This window comes from Pseudorca crassidens, chromosome 14, assembly GCF_039906515.1.
Source record: "Pseudorca crassidens isolate mPseCra1 chromosome 14, mPseCra1.hap1, whole genome shotgun sequence".
Classification (NCBI taxonomy): domain Eukaryota; kingdom Metazoa; phylum Chordata; class Mammalia; order Artiodactyla; family Delphinidae; genus Pseudorca; species Pseudorca crassidens.
In genome coordinates, this window is record NC_090309.1 from 70,973,079 (window position 1) to 70,992,446 (window position 19,368).

At 51.1% G+C, this 19,368-nt stretch overlaps 3 protein-coding genes across 5 annotated transcripts in view; 1 reads left to right on the forward strand and 2 right to left on the reverse strand.

Annotated features, from left to right (window-relative positions):
* IFT172 (intraflagellar transport 172) overlaps window positions 1-5,696 on the forward strand; it is a 42,001-nt gene extending 36,305 nt beyond the window's left edge. Inside the window, exons 36-48 of one of the 2 annotated variants that reach the window (XM_067703404.1) lie at window positions 1,085-1,183; window positions 1,390-1,499; window positions 1,630-1,693; window positions 1,782-1,868; window positions 2,162-2,278; window positions 2,869-2,979; window positions 3,167-3,286; window positions 4,033-4,128; window positions 4,348-4,407; window positions 4,483-4,581; window positions 4,900-5,053; window positions 5,259-5,350; window positions 5,560-5,696. In XM_067703404.1, the coding sequence (XP_067559505.1) occupies window positions 1,085-1,183; window positions 1,390-1,499; window positions 1,630-1,693; window positions 1,782-1,868; window positions 2,162-2,278; window positions 2,869-2,979; window positions 3,167-3,286; window positions 4,033-4,128; window positions 4,348-4,407; window positions 4,483-4,581; window positions 4,900-5,053; window positions 5,259-5,350; window positions 5,560-5,649 (1,299 nt within the window). In that variant the 3' untranslated portion in view covers window positions 5,650-5,696. The remainder of the gene's footprint in view (window positions 1-1,084; window positions 1,184-1,389; window positions 1,500-1,629; window positions 1,694-1,781; window positions 1,869-2,161; window positions 2,279-2,868; window positions 2,980-3,166; window positions 3,287-4,032; window positions 4,129-4,347; window positions 4,408-4,482; window positions 4,582-4,899; window positions 5,054-5,258; window positions 5,351-5,559) is intronic. The other variant, XM_067703405.1, reaches the window with a different exon arrangement.
* A 77-nt stretch (window positions 5,697-5,773) lies between these two features.
* Window positions 5,774-7,448, reverse strand: KRTCAP3 (keratinocyte associated protein 3). The gene is made up of 7 exons (XM_067703408.1): window positions 7,314-7,448; window positions 6,974-7,158; window positions 6,838-6,897; window positions 6,464-6,670; window positions 6,205-6,339; window positions 5,990-6,103; window positions 5,774-5,867 (listed from the first exon to the last, which is right to left on the reverse strand). Exons 1-6 carry the CDS (start codon window positions 7,342-7,344, stop codon window positions 6,029-6,031), a joined length of 693 nt encoding a protein of 230 aa, XP_067559509.1. The 5' UTR covers window positions 7,345-7,448; the 3' UTR covers window positions 5,774-5,867; window positions 5,990-6,028.
* A 126-nt stretch (window positions 7,449-7,574) lies between these two features.
* Window positions 7,575-18,761, reverse strand: NRBP1 (nuclear receptor binding protein 1). 2 transcript variants are annotated; one of them, XM_067703406.1, is made up of 19 exons: window positions 18,614-18,761; window positions 15,639-15,868; window positions 15,332-15,454; window positions 15,042-15,143; window positions 14,566-14,655; window positions 14,372-14,412; window positions 13,908-14,002; window positions 13,389-13,412; window positions 12,319-12,402; window positions 12,077-12,135; window positions 11,819-11,917; window positions 9,678-9,810; window positions 9,372-9,477; window positions 9,173-9,223; window positions 8,939-9,074; window positions 8,681-8,734; window positions 8,530-8,593; window positions 8,212-8,267; window positions 7,575-8,126 (listed from the first exon to the last, which is right to left on the reverse strand). In XM_067703406.1, the coding sequence occupies exons 2-19, from the start codon at window positions 15,846-15,848 to the stop codon at window positions 8,022-8,024; spliced, it is 1,632 nt and encodes a 543-aa protein (XP_067559507.1). In that variant the 5' UTR covers window positions 15,849-15,868; window positions 18,614-18,761; the 3' UTR covers window positions 7,575-8,021. The 2 variants fall into 2 exon arrangements, with proteins under 2 accessions (XP_067559507.1, XP_067559508.1); XM_067703407.1 differs by lacking the exon at window positions 13,389-13,412.
* Between the last annotated feature and the right edge of the window lie 607 nt (window positions 18,762-19,368).

Below are 19,368 nucleotides of genomic sequence, written 5' to 3' on the forward strand. Positions count from 1 at the left end.
AACATTTAAGGTTACAGCACATCGCAGTTGGGACTGGCCACATGTGACTAGTGGCTGCTGTTCTGGACAGTACAAACCTAGACTGACCGTCACTCTTTTTTTTTTTTTTAAAGATTCTATACTTTATTTTTTTTTAATTTATTTTTGGCTGCATTGAGTCTTCATTGCTGCACGCGAGCTTTCTCTAGTTGCGGCGAGCGGGGGCTACTCTTTGTTGTGGTGTGTGGGCTTCTCACTGCAGTGGCTTCTCTTGTTGCGGAGCGTGGGCTCTAGGCACGCAGGCTTAAGTAGTTGTGGCTCACGGGCTCAGTAGTTGTGGCTCGCAGGCTCAGTAGTTGTGGCGCACAGGCTTAGTTGCTTCGCAGCATGTGGGATCTTCCCGGACCAGGGCTCGAACCCATGTCCCCTGCATTGGCAGGTGGATTCTTTTTTTTTTTTTTTTTTTGCGGTACGCGGGCCTCTCACTGATGCGGCCCCTCCCGCTGTGGAGCACAGGCTCCAGAGGCGAAGGCCCAGCGGCCACGGCTCACGGGCCCATCCGCTCCACGGCATGTGGGATCTTCCCAGACAGGGGCACGAACCCGTGTCCCCTGCATCGGCAGGCGGACTCCCAACCACTGCGCCACCAGGGAAGCCCCGGCAGGCGGATTCTTAACCACTGTGCTACCAGGGAAGCCCTGACCATCACTCTTATGGGTGAAGAAACTGAAGCTCAGAAAAGCTTAAAACAAATAGTTGCAGAATGCCCTGGGCTCCGATTTTAGGGGTTCTTTCTCTGTACCATGCTACCAAGATTCTGTTTGGGACAAAGAACTTGAGAAACCAGTTTGTCAAAGGTGACAGGACCAAATGCAGTGATCTCAGACAGCGATGAGTGTCTGAAAGAGGATGAGTTGAGAGGAAGAGATAGGTCCTCTATTTAAAGGCTCTGATGGACCATGAGGCAGGATTTGCCCAAGAGGGCGGAAAGTGAGGGAGAGTGCAAGAAAGTTGGCAACTGGAGGGAATAAAACAGAGCAGGTCGAGGACCCCCCAGCAATATTTGTCTCTCCTACCCATTTCTATCTTCTGTTCAACCACTCAGGCAGCTGAACTCTCCATCAAGTTTCTACCTCCCCAACGCAGTCTGGAAGTAGTTCGGGCTGTGGGACCCCAGCTGATTGGAATTGGAAAGCACAGTGCAGTAAGTAGCGTGCTGGGACTGAATAGAAATAGATTGCACAGGGATGGGTGGAAGGGTGACACCTGCACTCAGAAAGCTGTATGAAGTGGGTCTCCTGGCAGGCATGGCATGCATTTCCGTTTCCCCAGAGTTCCCAGAGAGTTCCCAGAGGGGAGACTGGGGAGGGAGGGGAAAGATGATCTCGTCTCTGACTTTCCACTGTGCAGGCTGCAGAGCTCTATCTGAACCTGGACCTAGTCAAGGAAGCGATCGATGCTTTCATTGAGGGTGAGGAATGGAACAAGGCCAAGCGTGTGGCTAAGGAGTTAGATCCCCGGTAAGTTCATGACCCCTTCTCACTAGAAATTCTCTTTTACTTCCTTTTGTAAAGATTGGGAGAAAGTTCTCATGGGAAGGGTGTGCATCCCAGGAACATGAAGTGCAAGATCTCTGCACATTCTTCACAGGTATGAAGACTATGTGGACCAGCATTATAAAGAGTTCCTCAAGAACCAGGGCAAAGTGGACTCGGTGAGATTGGCAGAGTCAGCAGGAGGCAAGCTCAAGAGATTCTCTCTCCTTCTCCTCGTGTAACTCTGTCTTTTCAACTGATCCGTAGCTGGTGGGTGTGGATGTGGTGGCTGCTTTGGACCTATATGTGGAGCAGGGCCAGTGGGACAAGTGCATTGAAACAGCTACCAAGCAGGTACTCCTCTCTTCATCCCACTCCCAGCTCTTCTGTGTATTTTTCTGACTTCCCACCTGTCCCAGAGCTGTCTCTCTTACTTCCTCCAAAGCCCAAACCCCAGAGATCCCTCATCAGCGTCAGAGAGCTCAGTCTTCACACTCTGACAGTGGGGTCAGAGGCCTAGCTGGGCCTGGCTTGCATATGCCCTTGGCCGCCTAAACAAATCCATGGCCTCAAGTCACCACCCCACCCTCACTGCTTGGTCTTACTGACCCCAACCTCCCCTTGCTTTTCCTGCACCCCTGGAACAGAACTACAAGATTCTGCACAAGTACGTGGCTTTGTATGCGACTCACCTGATCCGAGAGGGTGGCTGTGCCCAGGCACTGGCCCTGTATGTGCAACACGGAGCCCCTGCTAACCCACAGGTATCAGCCAGCTCCTTGGGGTGAACGTTTCCTCAAGGAAATTCTTACCTTCTCCTCAAGAACCACTCACGCCCTCAGGATCTGTCTTCTCAAAGGATTCTTTCATTAGAGATCATCGTCCCCAGAGACTCCACCCAGCCTCTTCAGGAATGTACAGCCTCTCTAGAGGATTTACCCTTGGAAGGAACACCCAACAACCTCCCCGTGCTCTTAGCTAACACGCAGGGAACAGTCTTTCAGAGATGACCCGCACACACCTCTAGGGCCTTCCTAACTTCCTCCAGAGCGAGCACCGCTCTCCTATCTGAGCATCACAGCTCTCCGGACACTGTCACCCCGTTAACAATGTGACTGCACATTCACAGTCCCACATTTGCCCACACCCACAGAGCGCCAGATAGGAAGAAATCGCTTTTTCTTGCCCTTCTTCTTCCTCTTCTCTTAAAATAACACTTTCTCCAGCAGCGTCCCATAGCTCCTCCGCATGCGCGCACGTTTATAGCTGGTTTTCCTCTTTGGCCCCACTTCCCCTGACTTTCTCTTCTAGTTGTGCTCTTCTCACTCAGCTCTCCTTCCCCCTCCACCTCCAGAACTTCAACATCTACAGAAGGATCTTCACTGACATGGTGAGCTCCCCTGGGACCAACAGTGCCGAGGCCTATCACAACTGGGCTGACCTTCGGGACGTCCTCTTCAACCTGGTGAGGAAGTCGGGTGGACAGCTCAGACAGGCTACTCTGCCTGTCCCTGTCCTCGTCTTTTCTTTCACGCACATAAACCTTCACCCTCAGACTCTACCTTCCTCTGTCCAGGTGGCCATCAGTTGACCACTCTGGCCCTGGCACTCCTCTGACCCCTGACCCAGGTTGTGCACTCTCCCTGCTCTAGTGTGAAAACTTGGTGAAGTCCAGTGAGGCAAACTCTCCAGCCCATGAGGAGTTCGAGACCATGCTGCTGATCGCTCATTACTATGCCACTCGCTCTGCGGCCCAGAGCATCAAACAGCTGGTGAGACAGAGTGGGGAGGAGCTCTCAGTCTTACAGACACATCTTCAAATGTGTGAAGTTGAATGAATTCAAGTTCTGGACGGTCTCAAGCTTGGCCCACTGCTCTCCTAGTTTCTCTTTACCCTTGCTGAGATGGTTTTCTTTGTATTCCTCTGACCTTCTTAGGGCTCTGTGCCCACACAGCTCCAGCCTCATTACGCTCAAACATTCAAATTCCATGATTTCTGCATTGACCTCTTATAATATATACATACCTTTGGCTTATCCATGATAGTATATTGTATATTTATTTCCTGGAGTTGGACAATAGAATTCTAGAGGTGGGAGGAAATTTAGAAATAACCTAGGTCCAGTTCTCTTGCGCAGATGAAAAAACAACTAAGACCCAGGGGCTTCCCTGGTGGCGCAGCGGTTGAGAGTCCACTTGCCGCTGCAGGGGACACGGGTTCGTGCCCTGGTCCAGGAAGATCCCACATGCCGCGGAGCGGCTAGGCCCGTGAACCATGGCCGCTGAGCCTGTGCGTCCGGAGCCTGTGCTCCGCAACGGGAGAGGCCACAACAGTGAGAGGCCCGCGTACCGCAAAAAAAAAAAACCCAAAAACTAAGACCCAGAACTGCATGACCCAGAGCAATTTGATATTGACTGTTGGTCTTCTGGTTCTATGGCTGCCTTAGTTATAAGACCATTGGTCTGGCAGCTCAGTCACATAGTGCCAGGATCATAGTGCTTTGACTTTAATCCATAGGAAACTGTGGCTGCCAGGCTTTCTGTTTCACTCTTACGTCACACCCAGCTACTACCTGCAGACAAGGCCTTCTATGAAGCAGGCATTGCTGCCAAGGTGAGCAATGGGGCCAAGCAAGGGCGGGGCCCAGGAGAGAAGGAAATCAAAAGTTGCAAAGTAGGAAATCCCAGCTGCTCAGGTAGAGCAGAGCTGAGCGTGGGGCTGACGTTATGGAGGAGGTCATTTTCCTGTATCTTCCTGGGTTCTCCCCCTGCATCCTGGAGAAACAGCCACGCCCATCTGCTCACTCCCACTTGCACCTTTTCTCTGGTGCAGGCAGTTGGCTGGGAGAACATGGCCTTCATCTTCCTCAACCGCTTTTTGGATCTGACCGATGTGAGTAGGGCAGTTGTGCCCAGAGGTTGGGAGGTTTTCCCTGTGCCTATCTCATGGCTGCCCACTCTGCCGCAGGCAATTGAAGAAGGGACTCTGGATGCCCTTGACCACTCTGACTTTCAGGATACAGACATTCCCTTTGAGGTGCCACTCCCAGCCAAGCAGCACGTCCCGGTAAGGGCACAGGATTGGAGAACAGGAGGCCTCAGGAGTGTGAGTGCACTAGAAAGGGAGGCCACTTTAGGATGGTCCTCCCAACACTTTGTAATGACATCAGTCAGCAAAGTCTCTGGAAGGGCCTCAGCCCTCACTGTTCGTTCAGTGAAAGTAGAAGCAGAGGAAAAAGCTAAGGCTGTGACTGTGACCGCCAATCCAAGGAGGATCGTTTGTGGGTGAAAGGTGGCACACAGGATGACGGCTCAGCAAACCCTCTACCCACCACCTTCCACTTGCCCTGCCCTGCCCTGCGTGAAGCTGCTCTGTCCTTCCCAGGAGGCTCAGAGAGAAGAGGTTCGAGACTGGGTGCTCACAATCTCAATGGACCAGCGGTTGGAGCAGGTTCTACCTCGGGATGAGCGCGGTGTCTATGAGGCTTCCCTGGTGGCGGCCAGCACTGGAGTTCGGGCACTGCCCTGCCTCATTACAGGTACAGAACCCTACAGCACCCCATATTCTGTGGTGGGTGGAAAGGAGGGAAAAACAGCAGGATCAAGAAACTGTTTTACTGTGATTCAGTAAAGGATGCAGAAGACAAGAACATCCTACTTTCTACCCCTAAATTGCTCTTCATTCTTCCCCCTCAATCCATCGCAAACTCCAGTTCATCTTTTTTTCTCCCCCCACCCCTCCAGGATACCCCATTCTGAGGAACAAAATTGAATTTAAGCGGCCAGGGAAGGCAGCTAACAAGGACAACTGGAATAAGTTCCTTATGGCCATCAAGGTTAGAGAGGAAGGCTTGAGAGATGGGGGTAGAGAGAACAGCGCTGAAGAACCCACCAGCAGCCGTGCAGGGTAGGGGAGGTGGTGTCAAGAGGGCAGGTGCAGGCCTGAACCCTGCTCCCCACACTGAGATGGAACAAGTTTTCTTTGTATCAGGAATGTTTTTCCCAGCGCTGCTGAGTTCCCCTCATGCTCTCTGTTTCCTCACAGACCTCCCACAGCCCTGTGTGCCAAGACGTACTGAAGTTCATCAGTCAGTGGTGCGGGGGACTGCCCAGCACCAGCTTCTCCTTTCAGTAACTGGTAGAGTTAGTAGGTTCCATCCCTCATTAAAGTCTTGTAAGTAACTGAGACCACTGTATTCTTTGATCAAGTTCACGCCCAACACTAGCCCAGCGCCCCTTTCCCCCAAAAGGAATCATAATCAAGTAGAAGTTCTTTTATTACAACTGTTATTATATAAACATATCCTAAGGGTCAGTGGAAGATCCTTGTGGACTGAGCCTCCGGATCAGCACCTGCTTGACAGAAGGAAGAGCCTGCGTCAGAGGGCAAGCAGCATAGCAAAGGACCCAACCCAGTTCTAAGAGTGGTCCCTGCCACCACCCTTTCCCAGGCCACAATCCTCCTGGCCCATTACCTGTCCCTAAACCCAACTTTTCTGTGATATCCGGATTTCTCAAGTTTGATCCAGTAGGTGCTCATTTTCCTGCCTCTTACATTTAGGAAGTTCAAGCTCTGTCAGTTCCTCCAGCTACAGAAGAGGGTGGGGTTAGTACTCCAGCCCTGTATATAATTCAGCATCTTTACAACACATTCTGTGTTGAATGAACCCTTCCTGTGCATCTTCCTTACCTGCTCCTGTAGCCCTTCCTTCCTACAGGGCCCAACCCCACGTAGGGTGAGCGCAGCCACACAGCAGTAACCAGATAGAGCAGCCTCAGCTACAGACATGAGCAAAGAAGGGATCCAGAGAGCCAAGGCTGTATCCTAAAAGGTGAAGGAAGAGGGGGGAGGCTAGAGGAAGCAGGGCAGGAGTGGCAAGTAGGGGCGATTAAAGGGCAGGACCAAGGCTTTGTGGACCGCGAAAAGGCTGGGAAGAGAATGGACTCACATAGATTCTTGTGGGGTCAAAGGGGCAGTCATTGTGTCCAGACCCCTGGTCCAGTGGTAACAAAGGATCCAGCAGTCCTGGATGGCAGTCAGCAATAAGACGGCGGCCGCCGTTGGCCACAGTGAATGACACAGCAAGGAGGAGGCCCAGGGAGCAGGCAGCAGACAAGAGAAGGTTCACCAGAGCTAGTGCCAGCAGGGCCCAGTGCTGGCAGGGGCAGAAGGTCAAGGTGAGCAGCCTGGGGGTGGCTGCCTCTCCCACTGACACCTAGGTTACTCCATCTGGGGCTCCTCCTCCCACCAGAGATGAAGCTGAGCCAGCCCCCATTTCCCTGACTCCTGGCCTCCTCATTAAAGCTCCAGAAATCCCCTCACCAGTCGTGGGCGAAGAAGGTTCCTGGATGCCAAAAGGGCCACAAGTCCCACGGAAACGCTCTGGAAGAAACAAAACCTGAGGCCCGCGCCGCTCTCCAGCGCCAACCGCCCGCCCCACGGCCCGGCCCCCGCTCACCAGCAGCCCGGAGCCCACGGAGATGACATTGGCGGTGGTGTACTCCGAGGTGACGGCGCCGCGGGGATTGGCCACGTGCCGCAGGACGGTGCCATGCAGCACGGCCCCCAGCAGCAGGTTCACGTGGCCCACCAGCAACAGCGCCAGGCCCACGTGCATGAGCCGCCGGGGCCCCCTGGCCGCGTCTGCAAAGCACGGGGGGAGGGGCAGGCCTGAGCGGGAGAGGAGACGGCCGAGTCGGCGTAGGCCCCTCGCTGCCGCCCCCAGTAGGCCACGGGGCGTAGGGCGGGTCCAGGGTGGGCGCTCAGGGGAGAACGCGACCAGAGGGGCCAGAAATTACCGAAAACGCAGAGGCGGCAGCGGCACTTCATCGGTTCCTCAGCGCTGGCCGGCCGCGGGGCAGCTCTACCTGCCCTGGCCCCGCCCTCGCTCCCCGGCCAGTTCCGCTCTCCCTGAGCACCTGCAGCCCAACCTCCGCGCCGCCTGGCGGGAGAGGCAGGCGCGCGCGCCCACACACACCCACACCCATTCTCACACACACACACACACACACACACACACACAGACACCCACCCACACCCACACACCCACACGACGCGCGTAGCAAAAAGTAGACTTTTATTACAGCAGCAACTGAGGCGAATCGAATGGCCCCCCGGGGCCACCCCTGCAGCACCACCCTTCTCTCCCGCCCCGTCCGCCCCAGCGGGATTGTAGAATTCAGCTCCCAGCGCCCGTGGGCTTCCTTTCCACACAGGCTGGGCGGGAGCCAGCAGATCAGCTACTAGCCCCCGACTAGAAGGCGGCTGCTGAGAAGGCCCAGGCCCACGTCTGTGCAAAACAAGTAAACAAAGTGCAGAGGGATGGAAGAGAAGGGGAGGGGTGGGTAGGGTGATGCTCAGAACCGGGGAGCCCCAAAGCCCTCCTGAATAATAAAGGAGAGAGGGGCTTCACAGGGTAATACTGTCTGGGGGGAAGGGGCAGGAAGGCTGTAGCACATGTCGTAGCACAGCCACAGCTCAGATTAGGGGCTGGGCCCGAGTGAGCTCTAAGAGGAGACGGTGACAGCAGCTGAGTTGAGGGTGCTGTTCCTGGCAAAATTGAACTTGCTCAGGGTCTCCTCCAGCAGAGAAGTCAGTCGCGTCTGGTCCGCCTAAAGGGGAGGAGCTCAGTGAGACCAGGCGGAGGAGAGCGGGGGCAGCCGGGGCAGCGGGGGCGGCAGGAGGCAGAAACCTCACCTCGCTAATGAAGCCCAGCTGCACCAGCTCCGCCGCCAACTCGGGGATGTTCTCATCTGACAGAGAAACAGGAGAGGGTGAGTACAGTACAGCACCGAGGGGCACAGGGCCCTTGGAACAGCCCCAGTCAGGTGACCCTGGCTGGGAAAGAATGACACAAGCAAAACTGTCAGATCCACCCTCCAATTTTAGGGGCGACGATATTCATTCTATGTGAGTCAACGTGTTACTGCCCTGTCACCTTACCCACCCCTGAATATGTCCCTCACAGATAAGGCTCATAGACTCTCCATCCTCTGAGGGAAAGGAGAGACTCACTTGGCATCAGGTCACAGCTCAGGTGCCGGTTCAGTTTGTCCTCCAGCTTCAGCAGAAGCGTCAGCTGGAGAGTAGGACAGTCAGAAAATGAGGCTCCCCTTCCCCACCCTCTGGCCACCCAGCCCTATGCAGCCCTGGCCCTGAGCCTTACATGGTGTTTGACGCCCTCCTCCACCGACTCGATGTTGCACTGCATCAGCACCACCTAGGGAGAGGGGACAGAGAGGGTCACTAGAGTAGGGACCAGTGAGCAAAAAACCCCCAAGAGCTGGAAGCCTTTCCAGCCCACGGGACATGAACGCCAGGGAGCAGAAACACATTCTTCTCTCTAAAGGACAAAGCCTTATCTGAGATGTCCTCTCTCCCTTCCACCACGACCACAGACACAGCCACACCCACACAGCCCCACCTTGCGGGTCTCCACCTCAGCGGGTTCAGGTGTTGGAGTCTTGACAGAAGGCGGCACCACAGGTGATGTCACCTCCTCCTGCTGTGGCTGCTGGGGCCGAGGCAGCCCAAAGGCCGTCAGGGGGTAGATCCCGTTCCTAAGTGGAGATCAGACAGGTCGCATGGGCTCCGTGGATGTCTTAGGACACCCACCCCTGCCTCCTCAAGGAAGCTTTTTTTCTCATTCTTCTCTCACCTGACATCTTCAAGGAATTTATCCAGTTCCAGAGCTGGTGACTGAGAGTACCTGGAGAAGAAAAGAGAAGGAAGATGGAAGGAAGGAAACGGGCAAAAACAGCAGATTCGACCACTCCCAGAGAATGGACAGTTGACAGAAACCTCAGGGTGGGAATGACCAATCTGTCCCTTTCAGAACCTCTCAGTTAGTTACTCACAACGTCTGAACTGGTTCTCTTCCTGGTCCTGCAGGGATTTCAGCCAGTACAGCACTGGTATCCATGTTTTTGGTGATCTCCTCCAGAGCATTCTCTGGGATCATGTCTGGAGGGCATGATGGAATGGGAAGTTATGGAAGGATAGTTCAGATTAATATCACAGAAGGCACAAGGGGTCCTGGGGGAGGGTGGGGGAGGAACGGAAAGAATCCCTTTGGAAGTAGAAGAGGAAAGGAAACATGCCAGTGAGAGTTACAAGGCTCCAGAATGGAAAAACAAATTCCTAGGAGGGTCAAGAGGACTCACGCTGGTGTCCCACAATGCAGTGGGCAGCAAGGAGTTTGAGCGAGGGCACTTCAAACAGTGCTGGGTGGAACAGAAGTTCTCTGGCTGTTGGTCTGCGAGCGGGTTCAGACTGCAGGCACTTTTGAATGAACTCCTAGAATGGGGAACAAGGGAGTGGAGCAGGCATCTGGCAAGCACTCCACTGTGTTCGTCTCTCTCTCTCTCACATTGTATCTAGTACAAGGCTCTGTGCATACTAGGTGCTCAGCACTGGCTGAGGGAACAAATTGCTAATGTTTATGAAAGGACTTCGAAAACTGTAAGGTATTATATGAAAGGTATCATTCACTGTCTTTCTGGTTTTCATTATTTTTCTGCTCCCCAATCGCAAGCTTTTTTTCTTTACTGTTCAAACTTATGATTTCTTTTTTCTTATTTTCTATCTCTCTGCTTTATTAGCCCACTCACTGCCTACCTTCTCCAACCCTCACCAAATTTACCTCTCTCTTACCAAACTCACCCACTGTGGTCAATAATAGTTACCATCTTTTTATTTCCCAAGCCTACCACCACAATTTCCTTTGTCCACTACATCATTTATTAAATTCACTGGATTTCCCCATGCTCCCTCTAACCCCACAGGTCCCATGACAGTTAACCTGCTCTCCTCCTTTCAATCTGGAAGGCCAACAAGGCCATATACCTAATCTCTTACTTGAACAGCCCACCCTGACACTGAACCAGAAACTTATTCCACACTAGCCTCAAGACTTCCCACTAATCTTCCTTCTCTTCTCTCTTCCCCCACCCTTTTTATTGAATTTTTGAATTTTATTTTATTTTTTTATACAGCAGGTTCTTATTAGTTATCCATTTTATACATATTATCCTCCTCCCTTTTATAAGCATCTAATGAGTTACAAACTAACCTTGTTTGGACCTTCCTGTCCAGACCCTACTTACTATAGTCTACTTCCTGATTCATAACCCCTATATCCTTTTTTTTTTTTAATTTTTCCATTTTTTGTTTTGTGCTTTATTTGGTTGTGCCAGGTCTTAGTTGCGGCATGTGAACTCCTAGTTGCGGCATGCATGTGGGATCTAGTTCCCTGACCAGGGATCGAACCTGGGCCCCCTGCATTGGGAGCACAGAATCTTAACCACTGTGCCACCAGGGAAGTCCCGCCCTATATCCTTTAAATCTTCGCTCATTTATTTCAGGGCACTTTCCCTAACTAAAACTATATAAATATAAAACCCCAAATAACTGGTTTGAGTAATTCAAACTGATTGATTTGTTCAAAAATATCAAGATGGTTGGGACTTCCCTGGTGGTCCAGTGGCTAAGGCTCCGCGCTCCCAATGCAGGGAGCCCGGGTTTGATCGCTGGTCAGGGAACTAGATCCCACAGGCCACAACTAAGAGTTCGCGTGCCGCAACTAAAGATCCCGCATGACGCAACAAAGATCCTGCAAGCAGCAATGAAGATTCCCACGTGCCGAAACTAAGACCCGGCACAGCCAAATAAATAAATAATAAATAAATAAATAAACAAAAGGGTGTGTGCCAATAATGGTCATGCCTGTATGAAAGAAAAATACATACCAAGATGGTTGTCTGAGAGTGTATACCAATTACCTGAGGTAACCATCAAAGTAGTTTGCCTCCACATAGACAAACCTAAGTTAACACACAAACTTTAGTCCCAATATTACCCATCTTCTTTTTTTTTTTTTTTTTTTTGCGGTACGCGGGCCTCTCACTGTTGTGGCCTCTCCTGTTGCGGAGCACAGGCTCCAGACACGCAGGCTCAGCGGCCATGGCTCACGGGCCCAGCCACTCCACGGCATGTGGGATCCTCCCAGACCGGGGCACGAACCCGCGTCCCCTGCATTGGCAGGCGGACTCCCAACCACTGCGCCACCAGGGAAGCCCCCCAATATTACCCATCTTAAACCCCTAACCTGTGAGAGAGAGAATGTGTGTGTGTGTGTGTATGTGTATACCAAAAACACCTAGGGAAATGTTCACTACTTTGAGTGCCCTTTCTGCTTTATGTTTTCTTACTCTTAGAAGAGAGCATATTCCCAGTAGGTAAAAGGAAGAAAAATCTGAAGACATTTCAAAGTCTGTTAAGGAGGAGTGATCCTGAAGATTCTTACCCTCTGTAATGGGTCTTCTAGAAGCTGAATGGCACTGCTGATGGCTTCCTGTGGCACATATGAGGACTCTCCATTGCCCTGAATCTCTAGCACTGCCATCTGCGGTGAGGAGTAATAAAAAGGAAAAATAGAGACCTAAGAACCTCAGTGCTCCCACAATCACTCCCTCAAGACCAGTACCTTACTTGTCAACCCTCCATTTCCCTTCTATCTTCTAATTTGACTCTTTTCCACTACCCACCCTTCTGGTCTCCTCACCTCCAGTGCACACATGCCAAAGGAGTAGATGTCTACTGCCGTTGTCACATTAGTGACTTCTAGGGAAAACAGAGAAGCTTTGGTGAATCAGAGGATCCGGGCAGGGCATGGCAGAGGTGTCTTAACTTTTTGCATGCCAGTAGAGAAGGACGAAAGTTTCAGTTATGTTACCTCCGACCCTCAGGTTGTAAAGTGGAAAACCTGGGGTATGGGCACAGGGCAGAGAAACTGGGATGCCTCACCTCCATATTCTGGTGCAAAGAAGTGGAGATTCTTCTGTTCTTCCCGACAAGTCTTCACATGATTGTTGATAGTGTCAGGAGCCACTGGGAGTAGGGGAGATACCCACAATCTGACCACCATCAACAAAGCACAGCCTAACTCCAGAGAGAGGCCCCCAAAAGACAAATTCTCTCCTGAAGTCTCTAACCCTCAACAGGCGCAAACCTATCCCTTTCCCATCATGAACTCCAGACTAAACATGAACACCACCTATCTCCCCTTTCTCAGGTCTACTGCTTCTCATCTAAGGTCCCTAACTCAGTAGCAGCAAAGGCTCCACACTAAACTAACAGGTACACAGGGGCTTTGGGCTGGCAAGGAAAAACACAGTCTAAGGAAAAACCCACTTGTGACCTGCTTACCTTCCCCAAAGCCCAGGTACACCTAACCCCAGATCACATGAAAACGTTTGGTCTAGTTCTTTCATCCACCCTGCAAACAATGTAAAAACACAGGCAGCCCTTCCTAATCTGTAGCAATTAAGAGATCTCAGAAACTTGGATGAAGATGGATAAGAAGGATTAACATACAACCAAGTAGACAGCCTCCTTCTTACCCACCTTTACTGACTGAAACTCAAAAACAGCTCAAAACTGAACCAATACCCTTAAATCAGTTTCACTTGTAATCCACAAAAATTTTTAGACCCCTGCTCTACTCTCTTATTCCTCAACATTGCCTGCCACAGAGCTGAACGAGGAACCAGGGCCAGGCCCAATTTGGACTCACTCGGATCATAAACAATGACTACAAGTCACAGAGAGTCTGGGAGCACAGTATGACTTAGGGAACCAGCCTGATGATGAGGGCGATTAAGAATCCTGGATGTGGATTCAGCCAGGCAGAATCCACAGGAAACAAGCAGGTTATGGAAAAGCAAGCATGGGGAGGGCTGGTAGCACAGAAGCCAAGCAGGCATAATTAGGCAGGGGAACGGTGTTTGCTCCCACGACTGCATGCACTGGGCAGCCGCAAAGGGGAGCAGAGGAAGCACAAACAGCGCCCCAAGTAGGGCAGAGGGAGCTCTCACCATTAGCAAAAATCCTATGAAAGACTGTTGGGAACAGAGCAGCCCGTAAGCGGGAGGGAGGAAAACAGAGAAAAGTTGTGAGCGATGGAGCAGCCAAGCCCCAGACAAATGGACACACAAACAACACACAGACACGGCACACAGAAATGTTAAACACTGCACACGTATACACAGCAAATGAAAGCACTCACAGCAGGCACAGCCTGGAACCTCCTTTGGTAGGGTCTGGCCCCTGGGGCTCAAATCATACCTTACACCCAACCCTTGCCCTTTCCCAACCTCCTGTCAAGATCTCTGTATTAACCCCAGTTTCCCTCCAAAAAGGTACAAGATTAGACCCTACACCTTCTCCACTAATTGACTGGCCTCTCTCTATAAATTACCCCTAGTAAGGTCCTTTCTCTTATCAGCAGCCCACACCTCAGAACTTTGCTCTGTCTTCCCCCATTCCTTTCATCTTACCCCCATGGTTCCCAAATTCCCGAGGCTCCCCTGCCCAGAACCTCTCCCTCCCCTCACCAGAGCCAATCTTGATGAGTCCGTTGTGCTGGATGAAGATGGTGTCACAGGTCAGGTTCCCATGGATGATGGGGGGGTCACAGGAGTGCAGGTAGCTGTGGGGGCACTGGGCTGTTAGAGGGGCCACTGGGAAATTAGGGCAGGGGGATCCCAAGGGCTAAGAGGAGCAAGGGCCTGCTCTCCTGCTGGTCACCACAAAGATAATACCCACACTCTGAATCTCCATTATGCCTGATGAGTTAAATAGCTGGATAAGCGCTAGGAGAAAGAAGTGGGAGACAGCATCGTGGTCAACGCATTAGGATGAACCCTTTAAAAGACCGATAGGGGCCTAATCTTGAAGTATATGACTCAAAGAAAGTGGGGAGAGGCAGAAAAGAACGGCAGAGTAGTGCCCTGAAATCTGTTTGGAGGAACTAAATCAGGAATAAATATGGGAAAGACACTAACCAGATCCTACTTACCTTAGGGCAGAGAGGATTTGTGTGCACCAACGCTTCCAAGCCTGGAACAGAGTTTGATCCAAGGGTCAGCAGTAATCCCCTCTCTTAACCCTCCAACCAGTTCCCTCCATTCCATCCTGATCAGCTTCATAATTAACATAATCTTTTTTAAACCTCCAAACCAGCCTAAAGCTTTTTCTGCTCTCCCTCCATACCTTTTCATTCATAGTCTTGTGGTTCTTTTTGGTCTTCTTCAGAAATTGCTTAAGACTCCCAGATGACATGTATTCTGTGATAAAAATGACCTGGAGAGGCAAAGCACACAAATAAAGCCTTATAGTAGAAATGATCCCTTACCTAGGTAACACATATACAACATATACATAAAATTTGGAAGCCTGGTGTTTTTCTTAATGAAGTATCTCTCTTTCGTTCTTAGCATCACTTCCTTAGATTTAATAGGGCAATGAAAACTGCTGAGCAATATGAGCTACGGGAAGGAAGAAACAAAAATTCACTGATTTCTGTCCCGACTATAACCAGACAAAAGGCACAGGTGGTGGTCATAGCCCTACTCTCATCTCAACAGCAGCTGATTCCAGCTCTGTTTCAAAACTATCTTTTTCTGAATATAGAATGAACAGTAAGTGTAGCTAGTCTCTTTGCAGTAAGCTCAGGAAAAATTTCTTACCCTGGCCTTGTTCTCTTTAATGTCAGCCCAATACTTGTGAAACTTGACAATGTTGAGATGTTCCAACTGAATCAGATTATCAAACACAGCACGGACCTTTTCCTGGAAGCAGGGGAGACATTGGGATAACAGGGTTCAGAAAGCATTATCATCCTAAAAAGCCATTCCCTATCCCCCCTAGAAATGATCTAACCCCAATGTACTCTTCTCATAGTAGCTTCCCAACCCCAATTCCTCTTTACACCAGCATTCTAACATCCCACAGGCTGCATTCTTTCACCATTACTTACCTCCTGCAGCTTGTAGTTCTTTCGCTCAGAGAACTGTACCTCATTCCACACAACCTCTACACCCTCCTCTGTATCCATGGCCAGGTATGCACTGTCAATACCCGGTACATTCCGCTGATTCACCTGAGAAGAAATTCAAATGAAAGGGAATTAAAGTTACCACACAAAGTCTCTATTTTAATACTCCGTACGATCATCTTCTCCCAGGCTCTGACCTGTTAAAGTTTGGTCTGCCCCGCTGAGACTCTGCCCCTCCACTTTTTACCTCTTAGTTTCACTCTCTAGAGTAACACTACTACTACCTCACCTCTTCTCGCCTCTTCTGCCAGCGCCCACAGGGTGACTCTTCCAAGATCTCAGACTCATCTTCACTTTCCTCTTCTTCCTCTGGGGAAGCTGCTGAGGTTGTGGAGGTCACAGGAGGTGACACTGACGTCAGGCCAGGAGCTGAGGATGAGGATTCTACCTTTGGGTCTGAGCCACTGCTGAGTACTGTCTGGGACTCCCCCTCCGACATGCTGGAACAAACACTCAGGCCTGCATTGGTTGGAGCAAGGGTGATGGGAGAAGGCAGAGAGGGTTAGGATAGAGTCTATAAAGATTGCATCCTAATAACCTAATCTGGGGTTAAAAAGAAAACAAAACATGTACCTCCCTTGTTTCCTTTAAATCCAAAATCAGAATTAGTCCTGTATGAACCCTAAACATTAACTACTCTCCTAGTCCAGAGAAGGGGAGCTATCTTGGTTGAAGATGACTCACCCAGGTCAGTGAGCAACTGAAGTATATTTTAAGTTAAAGAATATGCTGCTATGCTTAATTATGTTAATAAACATATTTTATCACTTAAAAAAAAATGACTCACCCAGGAGTGGCAAGCACAAGATTTACGGTAGTACAACCCGTGTTTAGTAAGGTCCAAATGAACAGCAAAATCAGGGGCCTCATTCCTTCTCAGCAAACACTTACCCGATAGCCTTCTCTGTGAATCCTCACCTACCTCTTGCACTGTGCTCAAGAACCAAGGTACATGGGCACTATTCGGAACAGATGACTCCAGACCCCCAAATGTTCCACTGAACCAGCTCTAGATCTAGAGCTGTAGCACTCTCAACCAATTTATTCAGCTGAAACAATCAGCTGATTTATTCTACTTGAACTCATCTTGGCATTCACTGTCCATCTCTCCTATGCACAGAACGAGCCTGCCAGTCCATGATGAGGCTACCCTTGGGCCAGGTGACTGGCAGTGGCTAGCGACTTCATCCCTGATGACCTCACCCTCCCTGTGATGTGAGTGTGGCAAATGGGTGGGTATTAGCAACACTTTTTTTTTCATTCACTCATTCAACAAATGTTTATTAAGCACTTACTGCGGGCCAAGCACTGAGCTAGGTGCTTGAGATACAATAGTGAACAAAATAAATAAGATGCCCACACTCATAAAGCCGCAAATTTAAGGCAGAGCTAAGACTTTAAGCTTCCAGTTTTCATTTCATTCACATGGCTCAAAGCCTCCATCCTCTGACATAGGTATTCCTTTCAAGTACAAATAACTCAAGACACAGCCATTATAGGAAAAAGCACTATACAGTATAACATTTTATACTAACTAGTGTATAGTATTATACATTGACATGGCTACTTAAAGAAAAAGAATCCTCAAAAGCTAAATGTCACTAACTTAAGAATCACAGGACAATCCCTGAATGTTATCCCATATCTCTAAGAACGAAGGCCGTGAAGGAGTTGGAATCTGATGTGTGCTGGGCTCAAGGGAGTGCTCGCCAGGATGAAAATGATACCCTGTAAAGTACATTTGCTCCAGTAAGTCAGTTCAAAATACACAGGCTTCTGATCAACGCCAACCTTCTGAAAAGCCCTCATTTCTTTTTAGAACTCTCAGATGCCCTCTTCTGCCCATCTCTGCCCCCAACCTACACTGTGTTTAACCCAAGCCAGGAGATTTTATTAGATGACATTCCAGTAAATATCAGAGGGCAAACAAAGCACTACAGAGAAAATCTGGCAAGATGTCATTTCGCCTATGTTTTTTTCTCGGTCCTTGCCTAGCATAGATTTCAATCAACCAGTCTTAGTAATCTACCTGAAAAGTAGCTTAAAAAAAATGGTAAGAAAGTTCATATGGGTTACTTTATTTATAGAATGCATCCTTAATCTGAACAGCTAAGTAAAGTTTCCAGCTACATTATAAGAAATACCAGTGGAATTCTAATACAGGAAGCCTGTAGCCAATGGGCTCTAAAGAAATTTCTGGACCCAGGGCACAATTAATCCACAGCAGGGCACCGCAAGAGAGGGCAAACCTTCACCAGTCATAGACGCTCTTCGAATGTGCTTGTCTTCTCCCTCCCCAATCTCTCCCCCCCCCCACCGTAGGCAAAATGAAGGCAATGCCCAAGATCCCCCAGCACTCCCCCTGCTGATGGCAACACTGGAGTTTTTGTCTCAGGGTCGGTCGTTCAGAGGTTTAAATGAGATCACATATGGAAAAGGCCATTGACGCCCCTCAAGGGAATCTCCTCGCCACCCCGAGATGCCTAGTGTTCACTTCCGTGCAGTGTAGGTAAGTCGTTGCAAAGTTTTCTCCTGCAAAGTTTTTCATTTTGGGGGCTGCAGCTTCTCAGCATTTCAACTCCTCAGCAACAGCTCACAGGCCTCTCGCCCGCCCTCACCTTCAGCGGACCAAAGAAGGCCTGAGACCTGCAGAACAAGCAAGCTCGGGGAGGAATTTCACACTCCAACAGGTCGCCTAGCCCGCTGTCAGCGAGGGACCGTCGGGCCCCGGGGCCGGCCCTGCAGCGAGCCGCAGCCACCTCACCAAAGGCCAGCCCCGCGGCGCAGTCAGGGGCGCAGGCCACGCCCCCGCGCAGTCGGCGCGCCGACCCCGCGAGCAGGCGCGGCCCCGACGCTGCGCTTCCGCAGGCCGCCGGGCCCGCGACCGCCGCCCCCGCCCCCGCCCCCGCCGCCGGCCCCGCCTCTCGTCAGCCCGAGTTCGACATGAACGCCGGGGCCTCTCGCCCCGCGCCCGCAGAATTCCGGGCGCTGCCGCCGCCGCTCGGGGACGGTCGGGGAGGGCCGAGCAGGGACTGTGGGGCCGAGGTGTACTCTCGGCTCCGGCGGGCCGGGCCTTGGCTGTCGAGTGAGCAGGGCCACCTCCAGACACCCGCCTGCCGGGGTCCCACCGTCCTGGCCGCGGAGGCCGACCCTCTCGTCCTTTAGCCGAAACCTTCCCTCCCTCTCAGTCCCCTCAGCGCTCACCTCCCGACTCCGCTCCCCGCAGCCTGCGCTTCAGCTCCAGCTCGGGTTCCGGGGCCCCGGATCAGAAAGACTCGCTCACAGCTGCGCTCCGCGGCGCAACCGAACTGCGGGCCCCGCCTTCGCGGCGTCCGGACCAACAGATGGGCGGTGCCGCAGTGCCGTTGGGTTTCCATTGGACAGGGCGGCCAGGGTGGGCGGTGCCCCGGGCAGACGGTCGCTCGCAGGGGTAGTCTTCAATCCGGTTTCCTCCCCTAGAGCCTGTCCGGCTGAGACCTCTTGGAGGGTTCGGTGTTTTCGGTCTCAACTGGGGCCTGTCTCTCTGTCCACCCCTCTGTCCGGTCCTGGTGCCCCCGATGATTCTGCTGGGCGAAGGGAAGGCCTTCCCCCTCTTCTTGAAGGCGCCATGACAGTTCTAGTCCGACTCAAAGACAAAAGGAGCGAAAGACGTAGCCTCAATCTGAGAGGAGCGCCCACCCACTTTCAGTATTTGGGGGTGAGACTGCGCAGAACACCAATTCTTCAGAAAACTTTTAAAAAATTACTGAACACATTAACACTGAAAATGAATAGTTAACGCTTCGTAATTGGATAGTACTGATGTTAGCCGAAACTTTGCAAGAGGTTTTCACAGATATCTTTTGATCCTCGTAATAAATTGAAATTTTCATTCAGTAATAGTTGCCAAATGGAAAAATACTGAATCAGAGGCATTAAGCTATTCACCGAAAGTTGGTAAGAACTATATCTAGAATCCG

Coding starts and splice junctions, on each gene's coding strand:
- KRTCAP3 (XM_067703408.1), bottom strand. CDS start 7,344: ATGAAGTGCCGCTGCCGCCTCTGCGTTTTCG. Junction 7,159..7,313: donor CTGCCGCCTCTGCGTTTTCG/GTAATTTCTGGC, acceptor CGTGCTTTGCAG/ACGCGGCCAGGGGGCCCCGG. Junction 6,671..6,837: donor ACCTTCTTCGCCCACGACTG/GTGAGGGGATTT, acceptor TGCCCCTGCCAG/CACTGGGCCCTGCTGGCACT.
- NRBP1 (XM_067703406.1), bottom strand. CDS start 15,848: ATGTCGGAGGGGGAGTCCCAGACAGTACTCAGCAGTGGCTCAGACCCA. Junction 9,811..11,818: donor TAGAAGACCCATTACAGAGG/GTAAGAATCTTC, acceptor TCCCCATTCTAG/GAGTTCATTCAAAAGTGCCT. Junction 8,735..8,938: donor CTGAGGTGGAGACCCGCAAG/GTGGGGCTGTGT, acceptor CCCTCTCCCTAG/GTGGTGCTGATGCAGTGCAA.